The 18,044-nt window shown below is 32.4% G+C and overlaps 1 protein-coding gene across 13 annotated transcripts in view; it reads right to left on the bottom strand.

Annotated features, from left to right (window-relative positions):
* The window catches only part of ZDHHC17 (zDHHC palmitoyltransferase 17), an 88,517-nt gene that overhangs the window by 22,822 nt on the left and 47,651 nt on the right, over positions 1-18,044 (bottom strand). For 5 of the 13 annotated variants that reach the window (XM_005571601.5, XM_005571602.5, XM_074007452.1 and 2 more), the window contains 5 exons: positions 15,353-15,417; positions 14,540-14,702; positions 8,355-8,480; positions 3,884-4,026; positions 2,453-2,553 (listed from right to left, as the gene is read on the bottom strand). In XM_005571601.5, coding sequence (XP_005571658.1) covers positions 2,453-2,553; positions 3,884-4,026; positions 8,355-8,480; positions 14,540-14,702; positions 15,353-15,417 — 598 coding nt within the window. Of the gene's footprint in view, positions 1-2,452; positions 2,554-3,883; positions 4,027-8,354; positions 8,481-9,734; positions 9,845-14,539; positions 14,703-15,352; positions 15,418-18,044 lie in introns of those variants that run through there. The other 8 variants (XM_074007456.1, XM_074007457.1, XM_074007455.1 and 5 more) reach the window with 3 other exon arrangements.

The following is an 18,044-nucleotide window of genomic DNA, read 5'->3' as shown; positions in this document are numbered from 1 at the left end:
ATTGTTCTGGTCTTCCCTGCAAAATTTGCCTCTCTTATTTTCAATTCCCAGTTTTAGCTATTTTATACTATTTCCCTAGCTTTAGCTATTTTATACTAACTCTGAATAAAAGAAAAAATTGAAATTTTACTATATAATGCTCTCTAGCATTAATTTTTCATTATTTGGTAAGTTACTGATTTTCCTGCTTCTTGCCACTTACACATACAGGAGTACAGAAACAGTTTAACATTATTTTGAGATCTGATTCTGAGTTTTTTCCTTGAACATCAACTTTAATGTCCAATTTAGGAAACACAAAGTTAGAAAATATGTCTGGAATACAAAAGTCATTTCAGAGGTCAATGCTTTTTGTAAGTTTAAAATAGATGAGGTAATGAAAACCAACAGATCTGTTTTACTCATACTAAGTGTTCCAATATGGCAATTCTAATGCTTAATAAATCCTTGAGGAACAATTTTTAAGTCAAAGTATAATACAAGGCCAGAATTTGCTAGTGAAAACTGCCATATGGAAGAATTTCAATAGATACTTAAACTAAGAAAATATTTAAAAGTACTACACTTTCCGAAAGTAATTACATAATGCAGTAAAAATATAAGAATTAAAAGTGTAGTTACAATTCTGTGCCTTAGGTCTCAAAAATAAAATAAGCACATTTTGTGTTTCAACTAAAACACAAGGCGACTTAATAAAAATAATACAACATTATGTTATGCAAGGCTGTGAAACAAAACCAGGTATTAACAACTAAAGTTGTTTAGAACAGTTACAAGTCACCAAAAACTGCATACCATTTAAAACATATCATATACTTTTGTAATGTTTTGAAAAATATTTAATCAACATTTATGAAACATGTTCCTTTATTACAATAAATCAGTCTATCTTACTGACTTAACTTTTTCTATGTAAAAATATCAAAAATTGGCATTGGCTTGCTTTCTTTATTGGCACACAGGCACACTTACAATTTTATTAGTTTTAAAAAGTATATTAGCCAGTCGTGGTAGTACATGCCTATAGTCCCAGCTACTTGGGAGGCTGAGGCAGAAGGATTGCTGGAGCCCCAGAGTTCAAGCTGCAGTGAGCCATGATTGTGCCACTGCACTCCAACCTGGGCAACAGGTTAAAAATATTTAAATTTTTTTTAAATAGGGGAGTATACTACACTGATAATTTGCTGAAGTTAGCAAATGTGTGAAAATACATGCTTTTCATGAAGGCAAAAGAGATGAGGAGAGAAGATTAACTCTTATTTACCACAACAAAGTAAGTAGTGGTATTAAAAAAAATTTAGAGAAAAGAGTTTGATACCAAAACATAAAAATCACCATTTGGTAGAAAGGCTTAAAATATGTTTGGTTAGAAAAATACAAGTTTCAGTCCCAACTTGATCAGAGACTAAGACGCCTTAAGCCTAACTTTTGTTCAACTATAAAATGGAGATGGCTGAGTCAAATGGTAGTTTTTTTTTTTTTTTTTTTTTTTTTTTTTGAGACAGAGTCTCGTTCTGTCACCAGGCTGGAGTGCAGTGGCGCATCTCAGCTCACTGCAACCTCCGCCTCTCGGGTTCAAGCAATTGTACTGCTTCAGCCTCCCAAGTATCTGGGACTACAGGCACGTGCCACCACGTCTGGCTAATTTTTGTATCTTTACTAGAGATGGGGTTTCACCATATTGGCTGATCTTGTTTTGAATTCCTGACCTCATGATCCACTCACCTCGACCTCCCAAAGTGCTGAAATTACAGGCGTGAGCCGCAGTGCCCAGCTAGTAGTTCTATCTTTAGTTCTCTGAGAAATAACCATACTGTTTTCCATAGGGGTTGTACTCATTTACATTCCCACCAACAGCATTCCTTTTTCTCTGCATCCTCAACATCTTGTTGCTTTCTGACCTTTTAAACATAGCTATTCTGACTGGTGTGAGATTGTAGTTTTAATTTGCATTTCTCTGATGACTGGTGATGTCTAATATTTTTTCACGTTTGGCCACTTGTATGTCCTTGGAGAAATGTCTGTTTGTGTTTGTGTCCTTTACCCATTTTTTTAAATGAGGATGCTTGTTCTTTTCTCCATTACACAATATATCCATAAAACAAACCTTCACATGTAACCCCTGAATCTATAAAAATAAAAAATACGGAAAAAAGGGGGAAAAAGGGGATAACAATACTAATTTATGAAATGTGGATTAAATGAGTAGTCAAAAAATGTCTTTTAAACACCCAATACGTGATAGCTACTATTATTTATATGCTGTTATTAAGGACAGCTTTCAAAAGCAACCTATTAAATATTTTAAAACATTATATTAGTTTACTTATTTTTCTAGGAACACTATTTTAATGTATTATGAATGAGTAGTTCAGTCCTAATGTCAAATTATTAAACATTTGTTCAAATAACAAAATTTGTTTTAGGTATGATCTTTATAACCAAAGGATATCATTCCAAAACCAGAAGAACCACGTCACATACATCCAGAATTTGGTTGCCAAATATATCCCAAGGGGCAATGCACTATGCATTGAATGATCGAAAAAGGATCTGTAAAACACAAGTTTTATAAAATATGAGCTCTATATTTCATTGTAAAAATAAGTATTTATTTAAATGAAAATGACACACATTTTGTACAGTAGGCATTTGTTTCACCAGAATCCAGAGTTCAGGATGCTTAATTTTTCACAGTCATCAATAAAAATTAGTTCACAGCTGAAGGACTCAGCAAGATTCTGAAGTTCCTTTTAATTCCCCCAAATTTAAATTATATTCCATATACTTTTCAATTTCAGAATTTTAGTGCACTCCTATTCTCTTAAAGTCAGTAACTGACTTTAGTATATACAGTAGATATCATCCAGCATATTTTTCACCAAAGATGTATTATAATTTTGACAAATAAATACAAACCAAGCCTCATATTTTTCTGTTTCATCATTATTTCTCCTTACCTATACACTCCAGCAAAAGTTGGAGCACATCTTTTCAAGTAGAATGAACTGGCTAGCTTAGTGAAACTGAAGGGTTGTGTTTTTAATACTTAAAATTGGGGAAAAATAAACATTAATACATTTTATTAAACATAAACAGAATCAACTATCCATATAGGCAGGAAGTCTTAGTGACTTCCTATTTATACCTCTTGGAGCACCTAGAAATACTAAAATGAGATTAACTACATTTAAGCCACTCAGCATATTATAATACTAGTCATTATCATCTCTGTGTGAATTATTTTCAGAATTCTTTTCTGAAATGCAAGTGAAAATAAGATACTAAAGGATTGGAAATTAGATGGGAAATACTAGATCACAGACACCTGCCTAGGTTTGTTGGAAAGGTAACTTTAGAGCAATGAGACCTAAGAGAAGAAAACGGAATGATCATGATGTTTAAAGAAAAAAGAGGGAGAAAATAATCTTAAAAACTGAGCCTACTTCATAATCATGCTTAGACTTTACCTTACTACTAGAAATAAAGCCTCTTCCTTGTTTATTGCTTATGCCTTAATTTCTACAGGAAAATATAATTCCTACAGAAAGGTGAGCTCAAGTATTATAATTACCTAGAAATTAACAATATGTATATTTAGAGTCCAACAGACTGAAATTTACTTTTACTGAAATATTTCAAATATTTCTCAAACTATGTTTTAGTGTTAAAAATTATATGCTAGACTTTTATCATTAAAGTGCCTTTGAATCATTTAAATTAACATAACAATGTTAAAGAAATGTCAGATTTCACATATAGATGTCTAAATTCTTTAAATTAAGATCAAACGTACAACATACAAAACATTAATTTTATACAAGAGTACAAATTATATTATTTCATGTACAGTTTAAAATATAGTTAAAAACAATACACTTACTTTGAAAGAAACTGTACTGTAGCCCAAACACCACCATACATTAGCCCTTTAATGAGCCAAGAATCAATATTTAGGTCTGCTATAAACCCAACCAGCCAAATAACTAGGAAAGGAGTTCCTAACATTACTTTCTGCCGAAATTCCTGTATAGAAACAAAAAATTAGAAAGTTTTTGCATGTTTCAAGTAATCTCAATCTGAACCATTGTTACCTTTGTGAAGGCATGCAACAGCAGGTGAAATTCATTCATTCAAATTTGCACACTGTATGTATCAGTACTATTCAAGGTGCTGGTGTCTGTCTTCTGGAGACAGGCATTAAATAATTTTAAATAACTTTGCTAAAATTGTGGAAAATAAGAATAGAAGTTATAGGAGTGGGTTCTATATGGTCAAATACAGAAGACGATACTAACTGCTTAACACATACACTGGCTGGCAAACAGTTCATGAAAAATACCACCCCTTTTTTAACAGGTGCAGTGATAACCAGAGAGACAAGGACAACTAGAATGACTGAAAGTATAAGAATTTTATCACATAAGGAAACATGAAGATGCTTGCCTAGAGTAGACATTTCAAATGATAAACAGTATATTAAAATCTTAAAATGAGATAAATAAAAGCAAACAATCCACAGGCTCCTAGAGTCCACTGAATGAAGAGATGTGTGTCTGAACAAGATCAAGGCAGAGTGCTCAACACTCCAGAGGTATTTCCATTTCATTTCTGTACTGGTCTGGTTGTTAGAAAGTCCGTACATGTAAGTATAAAACCTACATAACTCTTCGTAACATCTATCACAATTTTATCTTTACAGCAACCAAAGTAAGTCTACTGCCTCTTCCATGTAAGAGCCCCCACAAACTTATAGCCAGTTATCAAGTCTCTGTTCAGTTACCTTAGGTCACAAAACTATGTAAGACATTCAAGGCAGGGCACGGTGGCTCATGCCTTTAATCCCAACACTTTGGAAGGCCTAGACGAGACAATCGCTTGAGCCCAGGAGTTGTAGGGTAGCCTGGGCAACATGGCAAAAACATGTCTCTACAACAAATACAAAAATTAGCTGGGCATGGCGGCACGCACCTGTACTATAGTCCCAGCTACTTGGGAGCCTGAGGTGGGAGGATTACCTGAGCCCAGGGAAGTCAAGGGTCAAGGCTGCCATGAGCCATGATCAGGCCACTGCACTTCAGCCTGGGCAACAAAATGAAACTCTGTCACACAAAAAGAAAAAACAAAAAACAAAACAGCTGTGGTCTAACAAAGCAGAGTATAAACACTGCCTTCCTTACTGAATACTTATCTTTCTAAAAGCTAAGGTTACATTACACATTTTTAGCACCCCTTTCATACTATCAGCTTCCACTGAAATAAGTGGGATTTTTTTTTTCATATAAATGACCATGTCTTCCCCAGTTTGGCCACTGTAATTCATTTTCTGAACTAGATGTGTAATTTTAACTTAGAGTAATAATTAAACATCAATTTCAGGCTTTAATTTTATGCTGTAGCAAAATAACTAATCCAATTTTTTTTCTAGTAAGTATGAACTTTGTATCAAGACATTAGAGAAGATTTACTACTCAGAAGAGAGAGAACGTATGGGCACATAAAATGGTACTATAAAAATATAATGGTGATGCGCTGCTATGTGAGAAATCTCTTTTCTCCTATATTTTATAAGGAAAATTTTCAACTATATAGTAAATCTGAAAGAATCACATAGTCAAGTATATACACCATCTAGATTCAGAAGCCTCTTTTTAAATTAAACTTCTTATTTTGGAATAATTATAGATTCACACGCAGTTGTAATAAGTAATACAGATAGATCCTAAATATCCTTTGTTCCACAGTGGTAACATCTAGCATATCACAACCAGGAAACTAACCTTGATACAGTCCAGATACAGACTATTTCCACTACTAAAAGGATTCCTCATATTGCCCTTTTATAGCCAACTTCCCTCCTACTCCCAAACCCCCTCTAAATACTAAAGATGTCCCTCCAACTTATTAAGAAGACTTATTTAACCATAAACATGCCTGTTTAAAATCCTTCTACTTAAAAAAATCTAAGATATTTTAAAATTGTTTTCTAAAAAGACTGTCCCCCTTTCTTTTTTTTGGAGAGAAGGTTTCACTCGGTCACCCAGGCTGGAGTGCAGTGGCATGATTTTGGTTCACTGCAGACTCAACCTTCCGGGCTCAACCAATCCTCCTGCCTCAGCCTCCCTAGTAGCTGGGACTACAGGCGCACCACCACACCTGGCTAAAGATTCCCTCTTTATCTGTCTACTAGCACTATCCAAAAATATTTCCCCCTTTCGGAATGACATTTTTATTTTTCTTAAGGGAATGACTTTTTAAAATAAAACACTATTGAATCCTAGATGTCACTATTTTCTTTTTTAGTTTTAAATATAAAACACACTTCATAGGCTAGCAAATCAAAACATGTTAAGGACTGAAACTTTTCCAATGTGATGTGGAAAAAGAAAGAACAGTCTATATAATTACAGATGCTTAATCTCACAGGTCCCCTAATCATCGTAATTTTTAAATATATGATGGTTACCTTCAACCTTTAAAGATTACTCTCCCAATCATCATAGGTTTTTAAAAGTAACCTTTATAAAAATGTGAATATATTTCAAGCTACTAATGAAAAACAGCAGGAAAAAAACTCCATTTCTGAACTGACCACAATGGTACACCAATGTTAAAATTGCACTAAACTTCTGAAGAAGTTCTTTTTTAAAAAATCATATCCAAACACATAAACCTGATGTTATCATTTACTCATGCTATAAGTAACTTTACATATTAATGCAACATCTAATATTTATAAGTCATTTATGACTATATATATATACACACACACACACATATATGTAAAATAAAACTTCAAAATATTCACATTCAACAAAACGAAAGCACCAACATTGTGGGATTTTCCAAAGTAACACAAGATATTTTTATTACTAGCCTAAAATAAGACAGCCATTTTTCACTCTGTTGAGCAAAACAGCTCTAAATCCTAGAAAACTGAGCAACACAAAATAAATCATTTTCTGTATCATATCTAATAAATAGAAGAGTTAACATGACACGCAAAAATTGTTCATTATTCTCAGCCATAGGGCTGAAAACAGCCAAGTTTATAAACTATGAATCTAATTCTTCTAAGTAACGGACCAGGGGACTTCTCAACTGATTAAGGGAGTCCAAACTCCCATAAATAAAGGAGGCAATGCTTTCAAGTGTGCTTCTGTTTATCCCAAATTTGTCTTTTTGCCTTGGTAACAGATAGATCAATATTAACTTTAAATAATCAACATTGCCACTAGAACAGCCTAAACACGATATACAAAAGATGGTACTCAAGACTTAATGCCACTCAAGTTGTGATTACTGACAAGTTAGCAGACATCTTGACAGTTATTTAGGTAAATAAAGAAACTCTAAGGCAGTTAACTTCTTTTTTGTGGGAAATAAGATTGTGCAGAACCTAGACCCCCCTCTATGGGGGGAAATATTCTAAGTTCTAGTATCATATTATTATAATTAGGCAACAGAGCCAACAGTCATACAATTTAAAACTGAAGGCATATAGATGATCTACAATGAGCTTTCCATAGGAAAGTCAAGAATATAAGTTCTCTCTCTCTGAAAAAAGGTATACAACATATCACAAAAGAATGCAAAGCTCAAGTTAGAGCCGGAGTTGTGAGTAGTTTAAAAACATGTATTAGAACTAAGCTATTTCACAATTTATTATCATACTAACAAACGAGCATTCACTAGAAAAACCTTTATTTTTATCTATTACTTTACAAAAGCCCAGCTGAAATAATGAACCAAAATTTACATGAGTAGCCGATGGAGATTTAAATAATTTCATACATACCAATCCTTCTTAATTCTTAGACAGCCCCAAAAGGTCACCAACCAGGTAGGTAAGAGCCCTTGGAAACTTTGTTATTTACTTTCATTTATTCCGAGTATAATATTATTTTTAAAATTACATAGAGTAATGCCAAAATTAAAGGCTGTAAATACTCATGCTAAGTAAGTGTGCCTATGAATCCTACTTAAAAAATTATATGTTGAAAATTTTCAGCCAGGTGCGGAGGCTCACACCTGTATTCCCAGCACTTTGGGAGGCCGAGGTGGGTGGATCACCTGAAGTCAGGTAAAGTCACCTGAAGTCACCATGGCCAACATGGTAAAACTCCATCTCTACTAAAAAAATACAAAAATTAGCTGGGCATGGTGATGGGCACCTATAACCCCAGCTACTCAGGAGGCTGAGGCACGAGAATCACTTTAAACCGGGAGGCAGAGGCTGCAGTGAGCCAAAATCTCGCCACTGCACTCCGGCCTGGGCGACAAGAGCAAAACTCCATTTCCAAAAAAAAAAAAAAAAAAGAAAGAAAAAACAAAATCTTCAGTTATGAGTTTACCTTATCAGCTTTCAGCTTTCTAAGGAAGGACGGATTGTCATATCCTTTTGCTTGCCTTGCCTCTTGTAAGTGGTTGATCATCCACACATTTTTTCTCTGTTTTGCCAAATCAAGTGCTGATTCGCCCTGATAATATAAATAGAAGAAATTCCTATTAAAAATTTAAAAGTAGCATATCTTAGTTACCTCTAAAGAACTTCTGTAAAAATTAATTTACTGCCCTATTAACATTGTTTTGACATTGTGTAAAATAATTACTAAAAACACCTGCATCATTATATATTTCTTATTATGCTTTCCCAAAGAATAATCACAAAATGTATTTTCTCATCATATTCTGTAGATTTTATTTTTGCCTGCATTTTGACATATTAGAGAGCAAATCAAAAAGTAGGTATTTTAGTACCTGCTGGATCAGAGGCTATCACTAAGTTTATCAGTTATTTCACATTCTTTAAAAATTTCATTAGTAATAGTCATTGCTGCAAAACACTTTGCTACAATATCAAGTTGCCAGAAATCTCTCAGTTTTATTTCAACAATGATAAGAGTCTTCAGAAGAGAATAGGAAAGAAAAGGAAAAGTCAGTCTCTACTTCTATCACTATTGTTCTGGCATTCTTGATTTATATTCATTCACCCATCCAGAAGTTTCCAAAGTAAATGAGAAACGATTTTTAAAAATAACAAATTCAAGTTATGAATTTGTATCCCCCTTTAATCCTAAGAAAAAGAATGCCAGGGAATTTACCTAATAGGAATAAAATGTATCAAAGTAAGAAACAAATAAGCATTCCCAATTTTAGGTCTATGCTTCTTTTTGCCTTTAACTAATTTAAAATTTAAAATCTTATTTCTCCTTTTGCAAATCAGTCAGACACCTACATTTCCATTCTATTTAATGTCTTCCACTATTTATCTACTTCTTCCAGTAGAAAAATGAAACTTTAAATGCTTACCAAAGTTTCAAGAATGGAAAGATGAATATTCAAAATTACTTTTAAAAAGTAAAAAACACTGAAATTTTATTTCCAAAAACAAGGTCAAAAAGAATAAAGCCATAAAGAGCCTTGGGGTGCCTTATTTATGAGGAATGATTACTTATCAAGTATAGGGTTTATTTTTTAATATTAAAAAATAAAAATAAACAACAAAACACACCACTGCCACCAACAGCAACAACTATTACAAAACAACAATAACAACAAAAAGCCCAATCAATCCTTTAACATAAAGATCAATGGTATTTAGTAAGAAATGGGCTAATCTAGGAGTCTTCCACAAATAGGGATATTTACTTTAAAATATAGCCTTACCTATTCCAAAATTCCATCACCTAAGTTGTCAGAACCAACTAATTAATCCAAACTATAAAGATTACCTGAATAAAAGCAATCCCTTGGGTAACAACTCCCCGGGAATATCCTGCAGTTGCCTCGGTCCAGCTGAGCATCCCTTCCACTAGAGGGCCATGTGACACCTAAGGATTGCCTAGACAAAAAGATTGAGGGAGCTTTAAAATATCTTTCAACTACTCCTCTAGTCATCTAACTATTTTCGTATAGTTATTTTATTCAGCTGGTAAAATAAACACTCAATTCATTTAAGGAAGTATATTGAAACCAGGGTTCTGAGTGAAGTCTGTTTTTATTTGATCACTCCATGTCTCAGCCAAAATAATAAATAATACTAACAATAGCAACAACAGCAAGAATTTACATGGAGTAATTATAGACTATGTAACTGTTAATAAAAGAAATTATTCAAAGGTTTTGGTCAGATAAACATTATGGTTGGGGGTAAGATCACTCAACATTTCACCTATGTAAGGTTGAATTTCATTGTCAAAATTTAAAAAAAAATTTCCTTGGAGACCATCTAGGTCAGGTATTTAAGAGGTAATACAAAACTATTTTCTAAAAACAGTTTCTTACCTCATTTCAAGAAACTATAAAAGAGGTCTTTCGATACGTTAACGAACAGAGCTCAGTAATTTTACATTCTGTACAAGCTAAAAACTATGTCCTTTGATAAGTTTAGAAAGAAAAGATTATAACTGCTTGGGCAGCACTCAGAGATTAACTGTTCCTCCCAAACTCAATTCATCTAAATTTATCAGTATAACCAAAAACATATGCTAAGGATTATTATTTTTTTAATCACAAACGAGATACTACCACAAAAGGGATTACTGGGTAGGCCATAATTGTGTTTTGTTTCCTATTCTCAGTATTCCAAATCACTTGTTTCCCCTGTTGTTGCTTTACAAGAAGAGATTTAAATTTATTTCATGTAGCTATTATCTATGGGCTTAGTTCTTAAATTCTTTTGAGTCTTTTCTGATGACAGCCACTTTTCTTCTTCCCAGAAGAATGCTGATACACGTTAACTGTTTTTCAACAATTTCAGGGGTCCATGGACCCACACCTTCCCCAACCAAAGTCCACTGGGGGGACTCCAGATAAAAGAAACCTAGAGTATACAGCTATTTCTGATCCTTCTAAAGATGAAAACAGCAATTTTAAAGTTACCTATCATTTAGTATAAATTGTCTTTAAAGTAAGTTCTATCTTATTTTGATAAAGGAACATTTGTTTATACATGAAAAGAACTGAGCAACTAATATGTAAAGGAATCTCTAGTTAATGTAAAGAAAGATTTCTAAGAAACTTATATATAGAAAATAGGTATTTTAGAGAAAGGGGATCTTATAGAATTATTATAACACAGTGTAATTTTTCATATTCTTTGAAAAATATAACTTTTTATAGCTATTAAAGCCATAGCCAGATTTGCAGGCTGCATCTTCTTGTTATAATCCATTATTATTCTTTCTTAAGACTTAAAAATGGAAAAATATATAGGTATAAATAAATTTGGTTAAATTCCTGGACAAATATTGTAGGTATTTTCTTAAATAAATGCTTCCTTTTCAAAACTGGCAGCAATTTAAGTTTACTTAATTAGCTTAATAGTTAACACAGCTAAAAGACACCACTTCATATTAAATATTACCAAACAGAACCAATTCCTATCACCTTCACCACAAAAAGTACTTCTCCTTCAGTCTTCACAATCTCAACATGTGATATCACAAGATGCTCAGTTACCCAAAACAAAACCTGAGTCATCAATGATGGTTTCTTTTATCCCTATACCTAATCTACCTTCTTATTTCTACTTTAAAATATCCTCTCCAAATGCAGTCATTTCTCTCTACCTCTACTCCTCTGATCCTAGGCTAAGCTAACATTATCACTTGTCTGATTTATTGCAACAGTCTAACCAATCTCTATCTTTTCTATTTGCCTAACTCTTCAATGCATTCTCCATACATCAACCAAAGTAATGTTTAAAAAATATTTAAAACAAAAAGCAGATCATATGATCAGCCTACATAAATCCTTTCAACTGTTTCCCATGACTGAGAACACAATTAAAGCTCCTCATCATTTCATTGCATTGCATGATATAGCACCTGCCTCTCTCCAAGTGACTTCACCACCTTGCTCACTGTACTCTGGCCACACTGTCCTTATTTCTGCACCTCAAACATGGCAATCTCACTCCTGTTTAAGACCTCGCACTTGCATGTTCCTCTACATGGGAAGTTTTTTCCCATGTATCTCTGTATAACTGATCCCTTCTCATTACATAATTCTGAAAGCAAATGTCATCTCCTCAGAGGCATTCCCAAATCACTCTCACCGGATGTGGTCCTTCCATCCCAGTCCCTCTATCACATTTGCCTTTTATTATTATTCACTTATTGGCTGTTTCCTCAACAGAATGTATGTTCTGAAAGAACAGGGACCTTATCTGTCTTGAACAATGTGACTCCCCACCACCCACCATTGAACAAGAATTTGTTAAATGAATAAATACATGGTTTCTATTAGAAGGTGATGACTTAAGTACGTTGGGAATGCCTCTGAGGCAGATCCCCATTTTAAAAAAAGGCATTTGATAGTCATTTCATCTTTTTAATTATATACAAATTGCTTTTCAAACAAAAATCTACTTTGTCACCAGTGTAGATACAGATAATTTTTCTCCTGAAAGTATAAATGTTCCCTGAGCAAATACAATAAATTCCATTTATTTTCTTTAGAAGTACCATCACTCCAGAAGCTACCAGGGAATTACATGAAAAAAATTTTTTGTCAACAGCCAACCTTGATTACATGTGACAGATAAAGTTTAAACATTAATAAAAAGAACATAACTAGAAAAAAAATTGAATTTAAATAAAAGCTTTAAGGTATAATAATTAGCTCAATTACAGACACTGTAGACTCTGGAAAGTATCCACATGAACTACAACAGTTAAGGAAGCTACATTCTATTTCATTGTTTCTTGGTACCAAATAACTCTTGTGCCTGAACCTATAAAACATTAAAAATACAAAGTTCAAAATCATTTAAATAATTTTAAATATCTCTACTCTTACCATTAACTTTCTGTTGAAATTTGCTGTATTCATTTTACTAAGAGTAATTTAAAAGTTTATGCAATGGCTAATGAGAAGTACAAGTCTTCATTATTTGCTTGAAAAGACACTGAATTTAAAAACCATTCCTCAAATCCCAATGACTGTGACTGAATTTACCCTAATTTTATATGAACAGAAAATATACTTTTAAAAGCTCTAAAAATATACAACACTAGTTTCAAACTCCAGAACTGTGTAGTCATTTTACTGTCATAATTCTTTGGTATTACTGTAATTTCTGTATACTGATATGGCTATTGACAGAAGGTCTACAGAGTCTTACTATTTGCCAAACTAAAATTAATCCTGTTTTTTCAATAATACTAAGTATCTTTAAATGTATTTTAAATGCACATGATCACCTCAGGAATGGCTGTCTGGTAGCAAAGAGAAAAAAAGTAGTAACACTCTAATTCAGATAATAAAACATGAGGTAATCTCACATAATTTTCTTATAGGTATATTGATCATGTTTAGTCAAACTTCTCTTTTCTTAACCTTCAGACCTGGGGTCAGCTAATTTACTCATTCCAGTGTTATAAACTTTTAAGAGCATCCTATTTAAAAACATTTAAAAAGCAAACATTTCTTTCTCTATAATTTCTGAAGTGGCAGAGAGGTATCCTAGCAGTCATGAAAACTACCTTCGGTAAAACTCAAGACTACATAAATCTTCATTTACTCAGTCAATAAATACCTAGAGTGCCCATCGAGTATCAGGCACTATGATATGCTGACTTTCTTCTTTCCCTATGTTTAGTGGCAGATACGGAACTATTCTGATCACTTTTGTTAGGGACAAGAAGATTTGAAATTTTTTTAAAAGGAAAGAAAGAAAAAAACATATGATTTTATCAATATCTTACAGTTTCTAATATTAATTTACTTTTAAGTAAATGTTTGTAATTAGACTATCTCTAAAAATTGATAAGCTTAATAAATTATGCTCTATAAAACTAGTCAGTAACTGAATCAAGGAAGAACAAACTATTCATTGGAACATAAACAGATACCCTGATCCAGCAGGAGACAACCTACTTTTTGATTGGCCATTTCAGATTAGTATGTGTCTTGAACCCCCTTCATATTTAATTAGCACATATCCCTTAGAAATTTAAGAAACATAACTCAGAAAATACTATAAATTATAGCCAAAATTGAAGAACCTTTGTCAATGGTACAGTTACTTATGAATGCACATTATTAAAAGATGATGTTTAAAGTAATTTTACAGAACAAGTTCGTTGCTGAAAGACATGGTGCATCCTGAAGCTTTAAAAATGAAAAGAAATAACCAAAATTTGAGACTAGCAATAGAATCTTATTGCATGTATTAATAAAATGTTTACTGATTTCTAAATGTTTCGAGAGTAAATGTTAATTGTGCTTGGCTCTTAAATAATATTGCAACTTTTCCTGGATTAGTCCACCATGGTGGGGTGGGGGTCCTCCTATAAACACCATAAAGGCATTTATCAAATTTAAATCTCTTGACCTTTTAAAAAATAAGACAATAAAATAACCAAGCCAAAGAATTATTAAAATGTATTATGCATAATGTGGTTTAACTATAAACTTTTACTGAAGAAGTTTCTTTCAACTCTGATAGTGTATGAAAAACTTGTTTTATTACAGAATTCATATATTAGTAGCCACATTTCATACAGTATTATCAATACAGAATATTTTTTACCTTGATATTCTGGGCATCAACATTAGCTCCAGCTTCCAGAAGAAGGCTAATGACTGTGGTATTCCCTGCTAGTACTGCCCAATGCAGAGCAGTGTTTTTGTGATACTTGTCACCAAGGTTAACTGAAACATTGAATGTTAAAAGCAATCTAGTTGGATCCACACTGAAAAGGAAAAAAAAACAAACAAACAACAACAACAACCCTAATTTCAATTATAGAAATCATTACAAATACTAAACTGATTATGCTTACAGTAGCATTCCATTTTGGAACACTTCTATTTTAACCTACTCCACAACTTTACAATCAATAATGAGACGATATTCTAATATGAAGTATTAAGTACGTACAACACTATATAAAGTAATGTATTAATAGTTTCAGGGGATAAGCAACTTGTCCTGACATTTTGTATTTTTGACTTAGAAATGGATGTCATTAATACGTATACAATTAAAGAATAAAATTTTTTTAAATTGAAATTTGGAGTCTTCCAAAAGTAATCTAAGACAACTTACTAATACAGTAAATTTGTCAATATGTAAATCACATGAAAAAATTAATCACTTTTTTAAAAAAGAGAACTTCCTTTCTTAGAAATTGTTAAAAGAGAAATAGATTAAGGAAGCTCTAATCACTGAGGGAGAGATAGCAGAGACACCAAAACATCCAAAATGGTAATTTATGTATACTATAGTCATAATAAAAATTGTAAATATTAGTGAGTATAGTATTAACTGCTTTTTCCTCTCTTACTTCACATTGTATTATGCTGAAATGGCCTGAATAAGTTTTTTATAGTCATTACATACCTATGTGTTCTATATGCTGCCCACATTAAAGGCGTCATTCCATTCTGATCCATCATATCTACATCCTGATAAAGTAAAAAGAAAAAAGTCAAGACAGTTAAATTATAAGTTCATAATCAAATCTGCTTGGAAAAATCTAACCTATATATAACAGGAGAAGCAAATATAATACTACTCAATCAAGGATAATGTATGAAACTTTTTCTTTCTTAACTTTAAAATAAAACTTGTCACTATATACTCTAGTTAACATATATCATGCTTTTACAGTATTCCCTTTTAAGATATTTTAATCAGACTTTCAATGTTTCACATTTAAAATTCTTAACCTCTTCTGACCTTTCAACCACAAAAGACAGGTTAAGTGATTGAAGTTTCTGAAAAACTTGTTTACACTAATGCGTAAGAGAGAATGACAAAACTATTTATTCCTAGGCATTTCAAAACGAAAAATAAAAAGAAGTGACATTTTAATATACTTAAAGTTTTTATTGTTACATATGTACATTTTTAGAGTTAAATGATTCTGCAGTTTGTGGCGAAAAGCAAAACACTAAAGCAATCTCCCTGCCTTCCCACCATTTTCACCATTTTTTGGCTCATTATTTTGGTATTTACCTCCACATCTTGAAATAAGACGTTTGAATTGCTACTTCTTGATTTTTCAGTTTCAGGCATTATTGTGAAACTCCTTAGTATAAAAAATGTGAATTTTTCTCTTTCCTCTCTGCTACATCACAAAAACTCGCCTTTCCTATTCTTTCCTCTCAAGAGATCTATTGTAATTCTGGTTAATATAAACATTTAATACTTGATATGTATTATTATAAATATGCATAAATACTATTCCCAGTCAAACCATGTAATAAACCACTATTTTTCCTCTTCTACTCAATTTTTTGCTTTCCCTGGCACCATCTTTTCCCCACTCTTGCTTAGTCTTTAGCAAATTATAACTAAAACTTCCACCCATTAAACCAAAACTCTTTCCTAGTTATCTAATTCTCCTTGTGCAAGACTTTCTGATGTACCAGGGACTCTTATCAGTTTCAGCGCTCCGAAACTACCTTTCCTAACCCACTCCATTCTGAACTGATTATCCTCTATGCCTGAAACATCTGTCTCATTAACCTGGAGTACTTTGAAAATAAAAATTATCTCAAATCAATCTTTATATTCTCAGTGTCCAGCAGAGTAGATGATCAAAAACCATTTATTAAAGGAAAAGACATGCTTATCTATCTACTTTTCTAGGCTTGGCTTTAGAATAAGACATGGTTTTGAATTCCTAGCTCCATCACATGCTATGAGATTGTAGGCTAAATTACTTTAATTCTTAGTCTTAGCTTCCTCATTAAAAAATGTGAAATACAAATAACTTCATAAGATTTCTGTGAAGATTAAATAATGTGTGCAAAGTATCTAGTCAACAGCCAAGAATATAATGGATATTCAATAAATATTAAGTTTCTTCTTCCCTACCCCATCTCCCATTCCTGAATTATATTAAGTAAGCAGTTCTAATCCAAGTTGTATTACCTAATTTACCAATCAGTAGAGAGAGGAGACAGTTACAGTAAGCACAATGTAAAACACTATCTCTATGCAGCAGTTCTCTGTGAGCCACTGTTAGCGATGGGAATATGTCTCAAATGTGAATATTATCCAAGCATATTGAAGAAAAAAAAATCTGAGAACCACTACATTAGATAAGTAAAGCACTTCCTTGGATGTCATTAGCTTTAGTCACTCACCATGCATACTGTAACAGAATGTTATGCCTTATCCATTACAAATCCATTTCTGGATTTACTTTAATAGTGTTGTCAGGAATATCTTCTGCAACCTCACTCAACATTTCCAATATGCAAGTTCATTTTTTAAAATAATCCTGTGACTTAAAAAAAAAGTTTTCTGAAGAAACAACAAACTTCCTTATTTCTTATATGAGAGGTAACTATTGTGACTTCTTTTACTCCTAATTTCCGTAGTTTGAAGAAAGCTCAACCAAATTTCAGGTCTGATTAAAGCAAGCATGTAAATTCTTATGTTTAAGTTTCTTCTTCTTCTTAGTTGTCTTTTCATATCCTTTTTAAAAACTGATAGTATTAAAAATATCAATAAATAAAAAAATGTAAAATCATGGCACATCTCTAGAGTACTAAAAGAAAAATGAAATTCAACCTTTTCTCTCTTTGGGTCGGGATTTAAAACTTGGTACTTCTTTTCCAAGTTCAGCCTGGACGTATGGGTATTCTCTATTAGGAAGAATTAACAAGCCCAGATCAAAAGCTTATGGGAATTCCATGATCAACAGGGCTCCATAACTTAGCATTCCCCTTTTTCTCCTGAAAATCATCCAAAAGAATTGGTAGTGAGCACTAAATATATTTAACAATATAACTAAAACAAAACAATTGTGAAGAATAGAATGACAAAACTGAATGAAAATGTTATATACCCTAACAATGTAAAATTGATATAATTAACAAAAAAATGGGAAAATGGAAAAAGGTTGAAATGAAAATATGCTGAGAGCCTCATCTATAGTAGCCATGAATCAAAGAAAATTATCTAAAGCTGAAAAATCAAGTAATAGAAATGTAGTAAAAATTTATCAGAACATAGTTAACATTAAGAAAAACAATATTATTGACTAAAGTTGGTAAAAGAGAAATGGAAGAAGAAATAA

The sequence above is a fragment of the Macaca fascicularis genome, chromosome 11 (genome assembly GCF_037993035.2).
Source record: "Macaca fascicularis isolate 582-1 chromosome 11, T2T-MFA8v1.1".
Taxonomy (NCBI): Eukaryota; Metazoa; Chordata; class Mammalia; order Primates; family Cercopithecidae; genus Macaca; species Macaca fascicularis.
Note: the sequence above shows the minus strand (reverse complement) of the source record. Positions and strands in the feature narration are given on the sequence as shown.